The sequence below is a fragment of the Pimephales promelas genome, chromosome 14 (genome assembly GCF_988280905.1).
Source record: "Pimephales promelas chromosome 14, fPimPro1.hap1.1, whole genome shotgun sequence".
Lineage (NCBI taxonomy): Eukaryota > Metazoa > Chordata > Actinopteri > Cypriniformes > Leuciscidae > Pimephales > Pimephales promelas.
The window spans coordinates 11,977,139-11,994,224 of NC_142782.1; the positions used below are offsets into that span (position 1 = coordinate 11,977,139).

The following is a 17,086-nucleotide window of genomic DNA, read 5'->3' on the forward strand; positions in this document are numbered from 1 at the left end:
TTTATTTATTTTTATTGTTTGTTTAAGGTCAGGGGACGGGATGGCCATGGCAAATTTTTGGATCATTGTCCTGTTGGAATATCCAACCACATGACCATTTAAGCCTGGTTCTGTCGACCCTGCATTGGCTGCCTATTAAACATCGTATACATTTTAAAATATTGCTGATTACTTACAAAGTACTAAATTGTTTAGATCCCCAGTACTTGAGTGAGCTCTAAATGCATTATAGTCCTTCACGCCTATTACCGATCTCAAAACTCCTGCCAGTTGATAATACCAAGAATATTGAAATCGACTGCTGGCGGTAGATCCTTTTCCTATTTAGCACCAAAACTCTGGAACAATCTTACTAACATTGTCCGGGAAGCAGACACACTCTGTCAGTTCAAATCTAGACTAAAAACACATCACTTTGGCCTAGCATTCACATTACACACAATAGACTTCCTTAATTCAAAATTAGGCTACATAGTTTAGATCAGCCAGAACCGGGAACACGTCCCGTAAATCCTGATGTACTTGGTACATCAAAAGAAGGATGGCGTCTACGCTATTGACCTGCGCCTGGACCCATCCCGACTCATCCTTAAGTGCTGGCCTCATCGACAAGACAGCCATCGGATCTGATCCTCAACATCTCGTCTCCAAACCGGTGTGAATACTTCGACTTCCAAATAGATGGAAATGGACAAATACTCTTAATGTTTTGATCCAATTTGTTTTGTAATCACTGTTCCTTCGTTGGCCAGAGGAAAACAGCCCCCCCCCCCACCCCCTTCACTTCACTTTTGCTTCTAGACAACAGACGAGAGAAGCACTATTTCACATTAAATAATAGCAAATGGCATACATATCCTGTGAATATTTGGCAATGTATTCGATCCACATCCATAGCACAATGTCCATGTGGATTATTGTCTGTTCGTGAATTATTGTCTGTTTTTGGATTATTGATTATTTTATGCGTTCTCTTTATACTCTGCAGATTTATGCCAAAAGTGTCTTGTTGAGGTCCTTAAAGAGTAACTAAACACTTAACCTACTTTTTTTAGTTAATGATCTGTAAGAATGGATCTTTATTAATACCAGTCGTTGATTTGAGTTTTGCCATTTGTTTATAAAGTGTTCTATTTCTACAATATATGGTGTAAAAACGTCTTAGTGCTGCCCTCTTCAGGTTGAACGGTGGCTACTGCAGTTGAATTTTCCTATTGGATATTTGCGGTGGTACGTGACACAGCGGTTGTTGGTGACTCAGTCCACACTACTGCGTTTTCGTTTAAAAACGGAGACCTTTTGCTACGTTTGCACCTCCCGTCCACACTAAAACGGGAAAAACGAAGACCTAAAACGGAGAAGTTTAGAAACGCTGCAGCTGCGTTTTGCGTTTTGAATCTCCGGAGGGCGTTTTAGTGTGGACGAGACAAAACGGAGGAGTTTACAAACGATGACGCAGAGGCTCACGCTCGGCTCTATGATTGGGTGTCATCAGTCATGACGTATCTTTCCCTGATTCGCCAACCACTGTTTACACCGGCGCGCGCATGCCCAGTGTTGGTGAATGGTCAAGTGATCCACTTTTTCAGTCGTTTTAGTGTGGACAGAGATAAATTCTAATACGCAGGTAAAACGCTAGTGTGGACGGAGATCGTTTTCGTTTTAATTCTCCGTTTTTAAACGAAAACGCAGTAGTGTGGACGGGGCCTTAAGCAAGTTCCATACAAAGAGATGCGTCTCAGGTGCACGCCCCCCTCCGCTGGGCACTGCCCACTTTTCCAGCATTTTTCAAATATTGCCAGTGGGTGGAGTCAGGCTCTGACCAGGGTTACCCTTTAGGTGTGTCTTGGAGTTTAATCATTACAACTTGGACTTGGGATTTTCTGAGAGCTCCGACTTGTACCACGTGAATGCTGAACCACTGTTGCATCATCCTAGGCTTTGATAGTGTTGCCATGGAAAATAACAATCGTCTAATTATTATCATATGCGAATGCAATGACCCCCTCCTCCAACCCTGATCAAAAACACCTGAACAAGCTAATCAAGGTCTTCAAGATTAGTCAAGAAAGCTGCAGGTGAGTTTCATTTGGGTTAGAGTTGACTAGACTAGACATCATTGGACCTTAAAAAAATGCGTGCACTTTAAACCATTTCACTGCGTTTTTAGTGGGATTCAGCAGATGTTTTGATGCAGTAACGCCATTTTTTATTGTAGTTGTGTGTGCTAACGCTTATTTAATTTGAGTTTGTGAGATTGCAGGTCAAGAGGATGCCAACTCACAGTTACTGCTCGTTGATTTCTGTTTTATTGTGTTTGTGTGCATGTTTGAGCACAACAGACACTGGACTTGCAGTCGCAGGTGAGACGATCTTTTAACTATAAAGTTCGAAGAAATGCTTTGTTCCAAGTTCCTAAGTATGACGCGTTTCCTACACTTGACACGTAGCCTTCACAGTGAGATTATTACAGCATTGTACAGTGTTTGAATCTGATTTGACATGATTTAGCGGTAAGCTAATTATAGCTTTGTAAGATTTATGACAGATGAATGTTTTATGTAGAGAAACTATCCAAAATAAATATTTATTTTAAAACTTTGTATGAGCAACTTGGGACATTCATTTTGGACAATGTTTTAAGATTAGATTAAACCTAATTATGATGCAATGTGTAGAAAATTGTGTCAAAAATATTGTCAAGTTGACTTAAGGACTTGGATGAAGTTGGCATTTTGATAGTCTGTGTATTTTACAAAGTAGACTACATGGGTTTTTGCTAGTTCTTTGTATTCTTGTTAAGATATAAAACATACCAGAACTCTTCTGTGTTTAACCACATGTCTGAGCATTTAGCACATCTGGCTGAGTCCCACCCCGAGCCTGAATGCAGCTTTGAAATTTGCAGTTGATAGCGTGATGCACTGAATCTTGTGATCACAGTGCTGTTTGAACTCTTATGGAAGCTTGTTTATGCCATGAAGAATAAAAAGAGGGGTAGTTGTGCCTTATCTCATAATTCTAAGAAAAACTGGTAAATTGAGTCAATTAGTCAACTTTTTTTCTTTTTCTTTTCTTTTTTTGGAAGTGGAAACAAGCTTCCATAAGCAAAATGGTTTTTAAATGTTGTCAGTTTTTTTGTGTGGATTACACCTTCTGTATTCAGTGAGGTTTCTTTGTCTCCTATCTGTATATAACAGCAAAGTCAGAGTGCCGAAGTGAAAAATCTGGTGCAGGTAAGTGTGCCGTTCTGTGTGCCTATAACAGTGACTGTCCGAACAATGAGAAATGCTACAGCAATGGACGTGGACGTCAGTGTATGGCTCCAAATACAGGTATGTGTTATCTTCTAGTATTGTCGTAGTGTTTGGGGTCAGCTTTCTAGTTTTTTCTTCAGTTTGTCTTTTATAATTTTATCACTCCAGTTAAGTCTGTGCCCAAGCCTCCAGTGATGCTTGCCGCCAAACTATTCAAGCCTCCAATGAAGCCCGCTGCTGAACTGTCCATGCTTCCAGTCAAGCCTGCCTGCGAACTGGCCGGGCCTCCAGTCAAGCCTGCCTGCGAACTGGCTGGGCCTCCAGTCAAGCCTGCCTGCGAACTGGCCGGGCCTCCAGTCAAGCCTGCCTGCGAACTGGCCGGGCCTCCAGTCAAGCCTGCCTGCGAACTGGCAGGGCCTCCAGTGAAGCCTGCCCCTGAACTGGCCGAGCCTCCGGTGAACCCTGCGCCCGAACTGCCCGAGCCTCCGGTGAACCCTGCGCCCGAACTGCCCGAGCCTCCGGTGAACCCTGCGCCCGAACTGCCCGAGCCTCCGGTGAACCCTGCGCCCGAACTGCCCGAGCCTCCGGTGAACCCTGCGCCCGAACTGCCCGAGCCTCCGGTGAACCCTGCGCCCGAGCCTCCGGTGAACCCTGCGCCCGAACTGCCCGAGCCTCCGGTGAACCCTGCGCCCGAACTGCCCGAGCCTCCGGTGAACCCTGCGCCCGAACTGCCCGAGCCTCCGGTGAACCCTGCGCCCGAACTGCCCGAGCCTCCGGTGAACCCTGCGCCCGAACTGCCCGAGCCTCCGGTCAACCCTGGGCCCGAACTGCCCGAGCCTCCGGTCAACCCTGCGCCCGAACTGCCCGAGCCTCCGGTCAACCCTGCGCCCGAACTGCCGGTCAACCCTGTGCCCGAACTGCCCGAGCCTCTGGTCAACCCTGCGCCCGGACTGCCCGAGCCTCTGGTGAGCCCTGCCGCTAAACTGCCCGTGCCTCCAGCGAGGCTAGTTTCAGATCCCTCCAAGCAACCAGTGAATCCTGCTGCTGAACCGCTTGCGCCTCCAAGGAAGCCTGCCATCTACCCGCCCAAGCCTGAAGTGAAGATTTCTGCCGAACTGCCCAGGAATCCAGTGAAGCTTTCTGCCAAACTGTTCATGCCTCCAATGAAGCCTGCCCCCAAGCCTCCAGTGAAGCTTGCTGCAGAACCGCCCAAGCCTCCAATGAAGCTTACTGCTGAATGGCCTAAGGCTCCAGTGAAGTTTTCCGCCCAACTGTTCAAGCCTCAAGTGAAGTTTACCTCCAGTGAAGCCTGCCGCCCAAGCCTCCAGGGGTAAATTGGAAACCCCTCACAGGTTTCCAGCAAACTGCCCATGCCAATTTTGCGTAACGCATAGCCAACTGGAGTTCTGATCAATTCAGTGCTTTATTCAAATTGCATGGTTTCACAAAATAAATGTTTAAGACTCCTTTCTGTGTGGGTAATATTATTATTATTATTATTTTCCGTGAAAGTGCTTTATTGAAGAGATTACTATATTATCTTGCAGGGAGTTAGGCAGCAAAAGTTTCAAACAATTTGAAAATTTGTCAGCAAAAAGTGACCGAGATGGTCAAGCTTTGAACTAGGTTATCAGAAATTAAATGTAGGGTGATGCTAATGTGAGGAGAAATGTCAAGTTGTCATGAAGAAAACAAAAAATACCACTAATTTTCATTTGTAGTAATTCAGGATTTTCACGCAGGTATTTGGGTGTTCACTGGTGAAATCGAATATGAGCAGATAACAAATATCTACGATTGGGATTTAAAAACATTATTAGCTCGCAGTTTTGAATTCAGTCAAGGCAAGCAGATCGTTTTTAATACTGGTTATGTACGTACTTTCTCAAACTTGAAGTTTAATTTATCCCAAATAAGTTATGGACTGGAGCTTTAACATTGTGGTTTTCATAACCTCTAATGGCCAATTTTTCATTTTGTTATATTTATTCGTAAATGACTAGTGGCTTATATTAATTGTATTTCCTAAAAGTTTGGGACTGCTATTTGTCTCGGTGTTTTAAAAATCGAAAATCCTCAGTTTTGTTGAATGTATTTCCCGGGTTACATTTAATGTCAAATTGTAACGCTCAGCCTTTTCAGTCTGGAATCACATGCTAAGTGGAAAAGTGAGAATGTTTCGCCTGTATAGAACCTACAGCAGAGCACGTAAAAGAATAATGCATTTTAATTGAAAATTATTAGCATGGTTTGTTAAAAGTACAGTGTGTGTGTTCAGTACATTTAAATTTAGTGCGTTTAAAAAAATATTCACTTTTAACTGTTATTTAATATTACATTTATAGTAAAATCAAGTACTTTACATGTGCGTTAGTATGTTAGTCAAGACATTAAAACAAGTGTAATTTTTGAATAAACCTTTTGCAAGCCTGAGTATTCTCCTATTATGTCTGATAAGGTTGGAGAACACCAGGCAAGATACAAGAGAACATTTCAACAATCCTTGATTTTATTTATTTATTTATTTTTATTGTTTGTTTAAGGTCAGGGGACGGGATGGCCATGGCAAATTTTTGGATCATTGTCCTGTTGGAATATCCAACCACATGACCATTTAAGCCTGGTTCTGTCGACCCTGCATTGGCTGCCTATTAAACATCGTATACATTTTAAAATATTGCTGATTACTTACAAAGCACTAAATTGTTTAGATCCCCAGTACTTGAGTGAGCTCTAAATGCATTATAGTCCTTCACGCCTATTACCGATCTCAAAACTCCTGCCAGTTGATAATACCAAGAATATTGAAATCGACTGCTGGCGGTAGATCCTTTTCCTATTTAGCACCAAAACTCTGGAACAATCTTACTAACATTGTCCGGGAAGCAGACACACTCTGTCAGTTCAAATCTAGACTAAAAACACATCACTTTGGCCTAGCATTCACATTACACACAATAGACTTCCTTAATTCAAAATTAGGCTACATAGTTTAGATCAGCCAGAACCGGGAACACGTCCCGTAAATCCTGATGTACTTGGTACATCAAAAGAAGGATGGCGTCTACGCTATTGACCTGCGCCTGGACCCATCCCGACTCATCCTTAAGTGCTGGCCTCATCGACAAGACAGCCATCGGATCTGATCCTCAACATCTCGTCTCCAAACCGGTGTGAATACTTCGACTTCCAAATAGATGGAAATGGACAAATACTCTTAATGTTTTGATCCAATTTGTTTTGTAATCACTGTTCCTTCGTTGGCCAGAGGAAAACAGCCCCCACCCCCACCCCCTTCACTTCACTTTTGCTTCTAGACAACAGACGAGAGAAGCACTATTTCACATTAAATAATAGCAAATGGCATACATATCCTGTGAATATTTGGCAATGTATTCGATCCACATCCATAGCACAATGTCCATGTGGATTATTGTCTGTTCGTGAATTATTGTCTGTTTTTGGATTATTGATTATTTTATGCGTTCTCTTTATACTCTGCAGATTTATGCCAAAAGTGTCTTGTTGAGGTCCTTAAAGAGTAACTAAACACTTAACCTACTTTTTTTAGTTAATGATCTGTAAGAATGGATCTTTATTAATACCAGTCGTTGATTTGAGTTTTGCCATTTGTTTATAAAGTGTTCTATTTCTACAATATATGGTGTAAAAACGTCTTAGTGCTGCCCTCTTCAGGTTGAACGGTGGCTACTGCAGTTGAATTTTCCTATTGGATATTTGCGGTGGTACGTGACACAGCGGTTGTTGGTGACTCAGTCCACACTACTGCGTTTTCGTTTAAAAACGGAGACCTTTTGCTACGTTTGCACCTCCCGTCCACACTAAAACGGGAAAAACGAAGACCTAAAACGGAGAAGTTTAGAAACGCTGCAGCTGCGTTTTGCGTTTTGAATCTCCGGAGGGCGTTTTAGTGTGGACGAGACAAAACGGAGGAGTTTACAAACGATGACGCAGAGGCTCACGCTCGGCTCTATGATTGGGTGTCATCAGTCATGACGTATCTTTCCCTGATTCGCCAACCACTGTTTACACCGGCGCGCGCATGCCCAGTGTTGGTGAATGGTCAAGTGATCCACTTTTTCAGTCGTTTTAGTGTGGACAGAGATAAATTCTAATACGCAGGTAAAACGCTAGTGTGGACGGAGATCGTTTTCGTTTTAATTCTCCGTTTTTAAACGAAAACGCAGTAGTGTGGACGGGGCCTTAAGCAAGTTCCATACAAAGAGATGCGTCTCAGGTGCACGCCCCCCTCCGCTGGGCACTGCCCACTTTTCCAGCATTTTTCAAATATTGCCAGTGGGTGGAGTCAGGCTCTGACCAGGGTTACCCTTTAGGTGTGTCTTGGAGTTTAATCATTACAACTTGGACTTGGGATTTTCTGAGAGCTCCGACTTGTACCACGTGAATGCTGAACCACTGTTGCATCATCCTAGGCTTTGATAGTGTTGCCATGGAAAATAACAATCGTCTAATTATTATCATATGCGAATGCAATGACCCCCTCCTCCAACCCTGATCAAAAACACCTGAACAAGCTAATCAAGGTCTTCAAGATTAGTCAAGAAAGCTGCAGGTGAGTTTCATTTGGGTTAGAGTTGACTAGACTAGACATCATTGCACCTTAAAAAAATGCGTGCACTTTAAACCATTTCACTGCGTTTTTAGTGGGATTCAGCAGATGTTTTGATGCAGTAACGCCATTTTTTATTGTAGTTGTGTGTGCTAACGCTTATTTAATTTGAGTTTGTGAGATTGCAGGTCAAGAGGATGCCAACTCACAGTTACTGCTCGTTGATTTCTGTTTTATTGTGTTTGTGTGCATGTTTGAGCACAACAGACACTGGACTTGCAGTCGCAGGTGAGACGATCTTTTAACTATAAAGTTCGAAGAAATGCTTTGTTCCAAGTTCCTAAGTATGACGCGTTTCCTACACTTGACACGTAGCCTTCACAGTGAGATTATTACAGCATTGTACAGTGTTTGAATCTGATTTGACATGATTTAGCGGTAAGCTAATTATAGCTTTGTAAGATTTATGACAGATGAATGTTTTATGTAGAGAAACTATCCAAAATAAATATTTATTTTAAAACTTTGTATGAGCAACTTGGGACATTCATTTTGGACAATGTTTTAAGATTAGATTAAACCTAATTATGATGCAATGTGTAGAAAATTGTGTCAAAAATATTGTCAAGTTGACTTAAGGACTTGGATGAAGTTGGCATTTTGATAGTCTGTGTATTTTACAAAGTAGACTACATGGGTTTTTGCTAGTTCTTTGTATTCTTGTTAAGATATAAAACATACCAGAACTCTTCTGTGTTTAACCACATGTCTGAGCATTTAGCACATCTGGCTGAGTCCCACCCCGAGCCTGAATGCAGCTTTGAAATTTGCCGTTGATAGCGTGATGCACTGAATCTTGTGATCACAGTGCTGTTTGAACTCTTATGGAAGCTTGTTTATGCCATGAAGAATAAAAAGAGGGGTAGTTGTGCCTTATCTCATAATTCTAAGAAAAACTGGTAAATTGAGTCAATTAGTCAACTTTTTTTCTTTTTCTTTTCTTTTTTTGGAAGTGGAAACAAGCTTCCATAAGCAAAATGGTTTTTAAATGTTGTCAGTTTTTTTGTGTGGATTACACCTTCTGTATTCAGTGAGGTTTCTTTGTCTCCTATCTGTATATAACAGCAAAGTCAGAGTGCCGAAGTGAAAAATCTGGTGCAGGTAAGTGTGCCGTTCTGTGTGCCTATGACAGTGACTGTCCGAACAATGAGAAATGCTACAGCAATGGACGTGGACGTCAGTGTATGGCTCCAAATACAGGTATGTGTTATCTTCTAGTATTGTCGTAGTGTTTGGGGTCAGCTTTCTAGTTTTTTCTTCAGTTTGTCTTTTATAATTTTATCACTCCAGTTAAGTCTGTGCCCAAGCCTCCAGTGATGCTTGCCGCCAAACTATTCAAGCCTCCAATGAAGCCCGCTGCTGAACTGTCCATGCTTCCAGTCAAGCCTGCCTGCGAACTGGCCGGGCCTCCAGTCAAGCCTGCCTGCGAACTGGCTGGGCCTCCAGTCAAGCCTGCCTGCGAACTGGCCGGGCCTCCAGTCAAGCCTGCCTGCGAACTGGCCGGGCCTCCAGTCAAGCCTGCCTGCGAACTGGCCGGGCCTCCAGTCAAGCCTGCCTGCGAACTGGCAGGGCCTCCAGTGAAGCCTGCCCCTGAACTGGCCGAGCCTCCGGTGAACCCTGCGCCCGAACTGCCCGAGCCTCCGGTGAACCCTGCGCCCGAACTGCCCGAGCCTCCGGTGAACCCTGCGCCCGAACTGCCCGAGCCTCCAGTGAACCCTGCGCCCGAACTGCCCGAGCCTCCGGTGAACCCTGCGCCCGAACTGCCCGAGCCTCCGGTGAACCCTGCGCCCGAGCCTCCGGTGAACCCTGCGCCCGAACTGCCCGAGCCTCCGGTGAACCCTGCGCCCGAACTGCCCGAGCCTCCGGTGAACCCTGCGCCCGAACTGCCCGAGCCTCCGGTGAACCCTGCGCCCGAACTGCCCGAGCCTCCGGTGAACCCTGCGCCCGAACTGCCCGAGCCTCCGGTCAACCCTGGGCCCGAACTGCCCGAGCCTCCGGTCAACCCTGCGCCCGAACTGCCCGAGCCTCCGGTCAACCCTGCGCCCGAACTGCCGGTCAACCCTGTGCCCGAACTGCCCGAGCCTCTGGTCAACCCTGCGCCCGGACTGCCCGAGCCTCTGGTGAGCCCTGCCGCTAAACTGCCCGTGCCTCCAGCGAGGCTAGTTTCAGATCCCTCCAAGCAACCAGTGAATCCTGCTGCTGAACCGCTTGCGCCTCCAAGGAAGCCTGCCATCTACCCGCCCAAGCCTGAAGTGAAGATTTCTGCCGAACTGCCCAGGAATCCAGTGAAGCTTTCTGCCAAACTGTTCATGCCTCCAATGAAGCCTGCCCCCAAGCCTCCAGTGAAGCTTGCTGCAGAACCGCCCAAGCCTCCAATGAAGCTTACTGCTGAATGGCCTAAGGCTCCAGTGAAGTTTTCCGCCCAACTGTTCAAGCCTCAAGTGAAGTTTACCTCCAGTGAAGCCTGCCGCCCAAGCCTCCAGGGGTAAATTGGAAACCCCTCACAGGTTTCCAGCAAACTGCCCATGCCAATTTTGCGTAACGCATAGCCAACTGGAGTTCTGATCAATTCAGTGCTTTATTCAAATTGCATGGTTTCACAAAATAAATGTTTAAGACTCCTTTCTGTGTGGGTAATATTATTATTATTATTATTTTCCGTGAAAGTGCTTTATTGAAGAGATTACTATATTATCTTGCAGGGAGTTAGGCAGCAAAAGTTTCAAACAATTTGAAAATTTGTCAGCAAAAAGTGACCGAGATGGTCAAGCTTTGAACTAGGTTATCAGAAATTAAATGTAGGGTGATGCTAATGTGAGGAGAAATGTCAAGTTGTCATGAAGAAAACAAAAAATACCACTAATTTTCATTTGTAGTAATTCAGGATTTTCACGCAGGTATTTGGGTGTTCACTGGTGAAATCGAATATGAGCAGATAACAAATATCTACGATTGGGATTTAAAAACATTATTAGCTCGCAGTTTTGAATTCAGTCAAGGCAAGCAGATCGTTTTTAATACTGGTTATGTACGTACTTTCTCAAACTTGAAGTTTAATTTATCCCAAATAAGTTATGGACTGGAGCTTTAACATTGTGGTTTTCATAACCTCTAATGGCCAATTTTTCATTTTGTTATATTTATTCGTAAATGACTAGTGGCTTATATTAATTGTATTTCCTAAAAGTTTGGGACTGCTATTTGTCTCGGTGTTTTAAAAATCGAAAATCCTCAGTTTTGTTGAATGTATTTCCCGGGTTACATTTAATGTCAAATTGTAACGCTCAGCCTTTTCAGTCTGGAATCACATGCTAAGTGGAAAAGTGAGAATGTTTCGCCTGTATAGAACCTACAGCAGAGCACGTAAAAGAATAATGCATTTTAATTGAAAATTATTAGCATGGTTTGTTAAAAGTACAGTGTGTGTGTTCAGTACATTTAAATTTAGTGCGTTTAAAAAAATATTCACTTTTAACTGTTATTTAATATTACATTTATAGTAAAATCAAGTACTTTACATGTGCGTTAGTATGTTAGTCAAGACATTAAAACAAGTGTAATTTTTGAATAAACCTTTTGCAAGCCTGAGTATTCTCCTATTATGTCTGATAAGGTTGGAGAACACCAGGCAAGATACAAGAGAACATTTCAACAATCCTTGATTTTATTTATTTATTTATTTTTATTGTTTGTTTAAGGTCAGGGGACGGGATGGCCATGGCAAATTTTTGGATCATTGTCCTGTTGGAATATCCAACCACATGACCATTTAAGCCTGGTTCTGTCGACCCTGCATTGGCTGCCTATTAAACATCGTATACATTTTAAAATATTGCTGATTACTTACAAAGCACTAAATTGTTTAGATCCCCAGTACTTGAGTGAGCTCTAAATGCATTATAGTCCTTCACGCCTATTACCGATCTCAAAACTCCTGCCAGTTGATAATACCAAGAATATTGAAATCGACTGCTGGCGGTAGATCCTTTTCCTATTTAGCACCAAAACTCTGGAACAATCTTACTAACATTGTCCGGGAAGCAGACACACTCTGTCAGTTCAAATCTAGACTAAAAACACATCACTTTGGCCTAGCATTCACATTACACACAATAGACTTCCTTAATTCAAAATTAGGCTACATAGTTTAGATCAGCCAGAACCGGGAACACGTCCCGTAAATCCTGATGTACTTGGTACATCAAAAGAAGGATGGCGTCTACGCTATTGACCTGCGCCTGGACCCATCCCGACTCATCCTTAAGTGCTGGCCTCATCGACAAGACAGCCATCGGATCTGATCCTCAACATCTCGTCTCCAAACCGGTGTGAATACTTCGACTTCCAAATAGATGGAAATGGACAAATACTCTTAATGTTTTGATCCAATTTGTTTTGTAATCACTGTTCCTTCGTTGGCCAGAGGAAAACAGCCCCCACCCCCACCCCCTTCACTTCACTTTTGCTTCTAGACAACAGACGAGAGAAGCACTATTTCACATTAAATAATAGCAAATGGCATACATATCCTGTGAATATTTGGCAATGTATTCGATCCACATCCATAGCACAATGTCCATGTGGATTATTGTCTGTTCGTGAATTATTGTCTGTTTTTGGATTATTGATTATTTTATGCGTTCTCTTTATACTCTGCAGATTTATGCCAAAAGTGTCTTGTTGAGGTCCTTAAAGAGTAACTAAACACTTAACCTACTTTTTTTAGTTAATGATCTGTAAGAATGGATCTTTATTAATACCAGTCGTTGATTTGAGTTTTGCCATTTGTTTATAAAGTGTTCTATTTCTACAATATATGGTGTAAAAACGTCTTAGTGCTGCCCTCTTCAGGTTGAACGGTGGCTACTGCAGTTGAATTTTCCTATTGGATATTTGCGGTGGTACGTGACACAGCGGTTGTTGGTGACTCAGTCCACACTACTGCGTTTTCGTTTAAAAACGGAGACCTTTTGCTACGTTTGCACCTCCCGTCCACACTAAAACGGGAAAAACGAAGACCTAAAACGGAGAAGTTTAGAAACGCTGCAGCTGCGTTTTGCGTTTTGAATCTCCGGAGGGCGTTTTAGTGTGGACGAGACAAAACGGAGGAGTTTACAAACGATGACGCAGAGGCTCACGCTCGGCTCTATGATTGGGTGTCATCAGTCATGACGTATCTTTCCCTGATTCGCCAACCACTGTTTACACCGGCGCGCGCATGCCCAGTGTTGGTGAATGGTCAAGTGATCCACTTTTTCAGTCGTTTTAGTGTGGACAGAGATAAATTCTAATACGCAGGTAAAACGCTAGTGTGGACGGAGATCGTTTTCGTTTTAATTCTCCGTTTTTAAACGAAAACGCAGTAGTGTGGACGGGGCCTTAAGCAAGTTCCATACAAAGAGATGCGTCTCAGGTGCACGCCCCCCTCCGCTGGGCACTGCCCACTTTTCCAGCATTTTTCAAATATTGCCAGTGGGTGGAGTCAGGCTCTGACCAGGGTTACCCTTTAGGTGTGTCTTGGAGTTTAATCATTACAACTTGGACTTGGGATTTTCTGAGAGCTCCGACTTGTACCACGTGAATGCTGAACCACTGTTGCATCATCCTAGGCTTTGATAGTGTTGCCATGGAAAATAACAATCGTCTAATTATTATCATATGCGAATGCAATGACCCCCTCCTCCAACCCTGATCAAAAACACCTGAACAAGCTAATCAAGGTCTTCAAGATTAGTCAAGAAAGCTGCAGGTGAGTTTCATTTGGGTTAGAGTTGACTAGACTAGACATCATTGCACCTTAAAAAAATGCGTGCACTTTAAACCATTTCACTGCGTTTTTAGTGGGATTCAGCAGATGTTTTGATGCAGTAACGCCATTTTTTATTGTAGTTGTGTGTGCTAACGCTTATTTAATTTGAGTTTGTGAGATTGCAGGTCAAGAGGATGCCAACTCACAGTTACTGCTCGTTGATTTCTGTTTTATTGTGTTTGTGTGCATGTTTGAGCACAACAGACACTGGACTTGCAGTCGCAGGTGAGACGATCTTTTAACTATAAAGTTCGAAGAAATGCTTTGTTCCAAGTTCCTAAGTATGACGCGTTTCCTACACTTGACACGTAGCCTTCACAGTGAGATTATTACAGCATTGTACAGTGTTTGAATCTGATTTGACATGATTTAGCGGTAAGCTAATTATAGCTTTGTAAGATTTATGACAGATGAATGTTTTATGTAGAGAAACTATCCAAAATAAATATTTATTTTAAAACTTTGTATGAGCAACTTGGGACATTCATTTTGGACAATGTTTTAAGATTAGATTAAACCTAATTATGATGCAATGTGTAGAAAATTGTGTCAAAAATATTGTCAAGTTGACTTAAGGACTTGGATGAAGTTGGCATTTTGATAGTCTGTGTATTTTACAAAGTAGACTACATGGGTTTTTGCTAGTTCTTTGTATTCTTGTTAAGATATAAAACATACCAGAACTCTTCTGTGTTTAACCACATGTCTGAGCATTTAGCACATCTGGCTGAGTCCCACCCCGAGCCTGAATGCAGCTTTGAAATTTGCCGTTGATAGCGTGATGCACTGAATCTTGTGATCACAGTGCTGTTTGAACTCTTATGGAAGCTTGTTTATGCCATGAAGAATAAAAAGAGGGGTAGTTGTGCCTTATCTCATAATTCTAAGAAAAACTGGTAAATTGAGTCAATTAGTCAACTTTTTTTCTTTTTCTTTTCTTTTTTTGGAAGTGGAAACAAGCTTCCATAAGCAAAATGGTTTTTAAATGTTGTCAGTTTTTTTGTGTGGATTACACCTTCTGTATTCAGTGAGGTTTCTTTGTCTCCTATCTGTATATAACAGCAAAGTCAGAGTGCCGAAGTGAAAAATCTGGTGCAGGTAAGTGTGCCGTTCTGTGTGCCTATGACAGTGACTGTCCGAACAATGAGAAATGCTACAGCAATGGACGTGGACGTCAGTGTATGGCTCCAAATACAGGTATGTGTTATCTTCTAGTATTGTCGTAGTGTTTGGGGTCAGCTTTCTAGTTTTTTCTTCAGTTTGTCTTTTATAATTTTATCACTCCAGTTAAGTCTGTGCCCAAGCCTCCAGTGATGCTTGCCGCCAAACTATTCAAGCCTCCAATGAAGCCCGCTGCTGAACTGTCCATGCTTCCAGTCAAGCCTGCCTGCGAACTGGCCGGGCCTCCAGTCAAGCCTGCCTGCGAACTGGCTGGGCCTCCAGTCAAGCCTGCCTGCGAACTGGCCGGGCCTCCAGTCAAGCCTGCCTGCGAACTGGCCGGGCCTCCAGTCAAGCCTGCCTGCGAACTGGCCGGGCCTCCAGTCAAGCCTGCCTGCGAACTGGCAGGGCCTCCAGTGAAGCCTGCCCCTGAACTGGCCGAGCCTCCGGTGAACCCTGCGCCCGAACTGCCCGAGCCTCCGGTGAACCCTGCGCCCGAACTGCCCGAGCCTCCGGTGAACCCTGCGCCCGAACTGCCCGAGCCTCCAGTGAACCCTGCGCCCGAACTGCCCGAGCCTCCGGTGAACCCTGCGCCCGAACTGCCCGAGCCTCCGGTGAACCCTGCGCCCGAGCCTCCGGTGAACCCTGCGCCCGAACTGCCCGAGCCTCCGGTGAACCCTGCGCCCGAACTGCCCGAGCCTCCGGTGAACCCTGCGCCCGAACTGCCCGAGCCTCCGGTGAACCCTGCGCCCGAACTGCCCGAGCCTCCGGTGAACCCTGCGCCCGAACTGCCCGAGCCTCCGGTCAACCCTGGGCCCGAACTGCCCGAGCCTCCGGTCAACCCTGCGCCCGAACTGCCCGAGCCTCCGGTCAACCCTGCGCCCGAACTGCCGGTCAACCCTGTGCCCGAACTGCCCGAGCCTCTGGTCAACCCTGCGCCCGGACTGCCCGAGCCTCTGGTGAGCCCTGCCGCTAAACTGCCCGTGCCTCCAGCGAGGCTAGTTTCAGATCCCTCCAAGCAACCAGTGAATCCTGCTGCTGAACCGCTTGCGCCTCCAAGGAAGCCTGCCATCTACCCGCCCAAGCCTGAAGTGAAGATTTCTGCCGAACTGCCCAGGAATCCAGTGAAGCTTTCTGCCAAACTGTTCATGCCTCCAATGAAGCCTGCCCCCAAGCCTCCAGTGAAGCTTGCTGCAGAACCGCCCAAGCCTCCAATGAAGCTTACTGCTGAATGGCCTAAGGCTCCAGTGAAGTTTTCCGCCCAACTGTTCAAGCCTCAAGTGAAGTTTACCTCCAGTGAAGCCTGCCGCCCAAGCCTCCAGGGGTAAATTGGAAACCCCTCACAGGTTTCCAGCAAACTGCCCATGCCAATTTTGCGTAACGCATAGCCAACTGGAGTTCTGATCAATTCAGTGCTTTATTCAAATTGCATGGTTTCACAAAATAAATGTTTAAGACTCCTTTCTGTGTGGGTAATATTATTATTATTATTATTTTCCGTGAAAGTGCTTTATTGAAGAGATTACTATATTATCTTGCAGGGAGTTAGGCAGCAAAAGTTTCAAACAATTTGAAAATTTGTCAGCAAAAAGTGACCGAGATGGTCAAGCTTTGAACTAGGTTATCAGAAATTAAATGTAGGGTGATGCTAATGTGAGGAGAAATGTCAAGTTGTCATGAAGAAAACAAAAAATACCACTAATTTTCATTTGTAGTAATTCAGGATTTTCACGCAGGTATTTGGGTGTTCACTGGTGAAATCGAATATGAGCAGATAACAAATATCTACGATTGGGATTTAAAAACATTATTAGCTCGCAGTTTTGAATTCAGTCAAGGCAAGCAGATCGTTTTTAATACTGGTTATGTACGTACTTTCTCAAACTTGAAGTTTAATTTATCCCAAATAAGTTATGGACTGGAGCTTTAACATTGTGGTTTTCATAACCTCTAATGGCCAATTTTTCATTTTGTTATATTTATTCGTAAATGACTGGTGGCTAATATTAATTGTATTTCCTAAAAGTTTGGGACTGCTATTTGTCTCGGTGTTTTAAAAATCGAAAATCCTCAGTTTTGTTGAATGTATTTCCCGGGTTACATTTAATGTCAAATTGTAACGCTCAGCCTTTTCAGTCTGGAATCACATGCTAAGTGGAAAAGTGAGAATGTTTCACCTGTATAGAACCTACAGCAGAGCACGTAAAAGAA

The 17,086-nt window shown here is 44.0% G+C and overlaps 3 protein-coding genes across 5 annotated transcripts; all 3 read left to right on the forward strand.

Annotated features, from left to right (window-relative positions):
• Positions 1-2,074: 2,074 nt before the first annotated feature.
• Positions 2,075-4,723, forward strand: LOC148973687 (uncharacterized). Of its 2 annotated transcripts, none has more exons than XM_089119423.1 (3): positions 2,075-2,363; positions 3,201-3,335; positions 3,426-4,723. In XM_089119423.1, exons 1-3 carry the CDS (start codon positions 2,273-2,275, stop codon positions 4,589-4,591), a joined length of 1,392 nt encoding a protein of 463 aa, XP_088975549.1. In that variant the 5' UTR covers positions 2,075-2,272; the 3' UTR covers positions 4,592-4,723. The 2 variants fall into 2 exon arrangements, with proteins under 2 accessions (XP_088975549.1, XP_088975550.1); XM_089119424.1 differs by having other exon boundaries at positions 3,210-3,335.
• Positions 4,724-7,864: 3,141 nt separating this feature from the next.
• LOC148973688 (uncharacterized) lies at positions 7,865-10,529 on the forward strand. 2 transcript variants are annotated; one of them, XM_089119426.1, is made up of 3 exons: positions 7,865-8,136; positions 8,983-9,108; positions 9,199-10,529. In XM_089119426.1, the coding sequence occupies exons 1-3, from the start codon at positions 8,046-8,048 to the stop codon at positions 10,395-10,397; spliced, it is 1,416 nt and encodes a 471-aa protein (XP_088975552.1). In that variant the 5' UTR covers positions 7,865-8,045; the 3' UTR covers positions 10,398-10,529. The 2 variants fall into 2 exon arrangements, with proteins under 2 accessions (XP_088975552.1, XP_088975551.1); XM_089119425.1 differs by having other exon boundaries at positions 7,867-8,136; positions 8,974-9,108.
• A 3,143-nt stretch (positions 10,530-13,672) lies between these two features.
• LOC148973689 (uncharacterized) lies at positions 13,673-16,335 on the forward strand. Its single transcript, XM_089119428.1, has 3 exons — positions 13,673-13,942; positions 14,780-14,914; positions 15,005-16,335. The coding sequence occupies exons 1-3, from the start codon at positions 13,852-13,854 to the stop codon at positions 16,201-16,203; spliced, it is 1,425 nt and encodes a 474-aa protein (XP_088975554.1). The 5' UTR covers positions 13,673-13,851; the 3' UTR covers positions 16,204-16,335.
• The last annotated feature ends 751 nt before the right edge of the window (positions 16,336-17,086 follow it).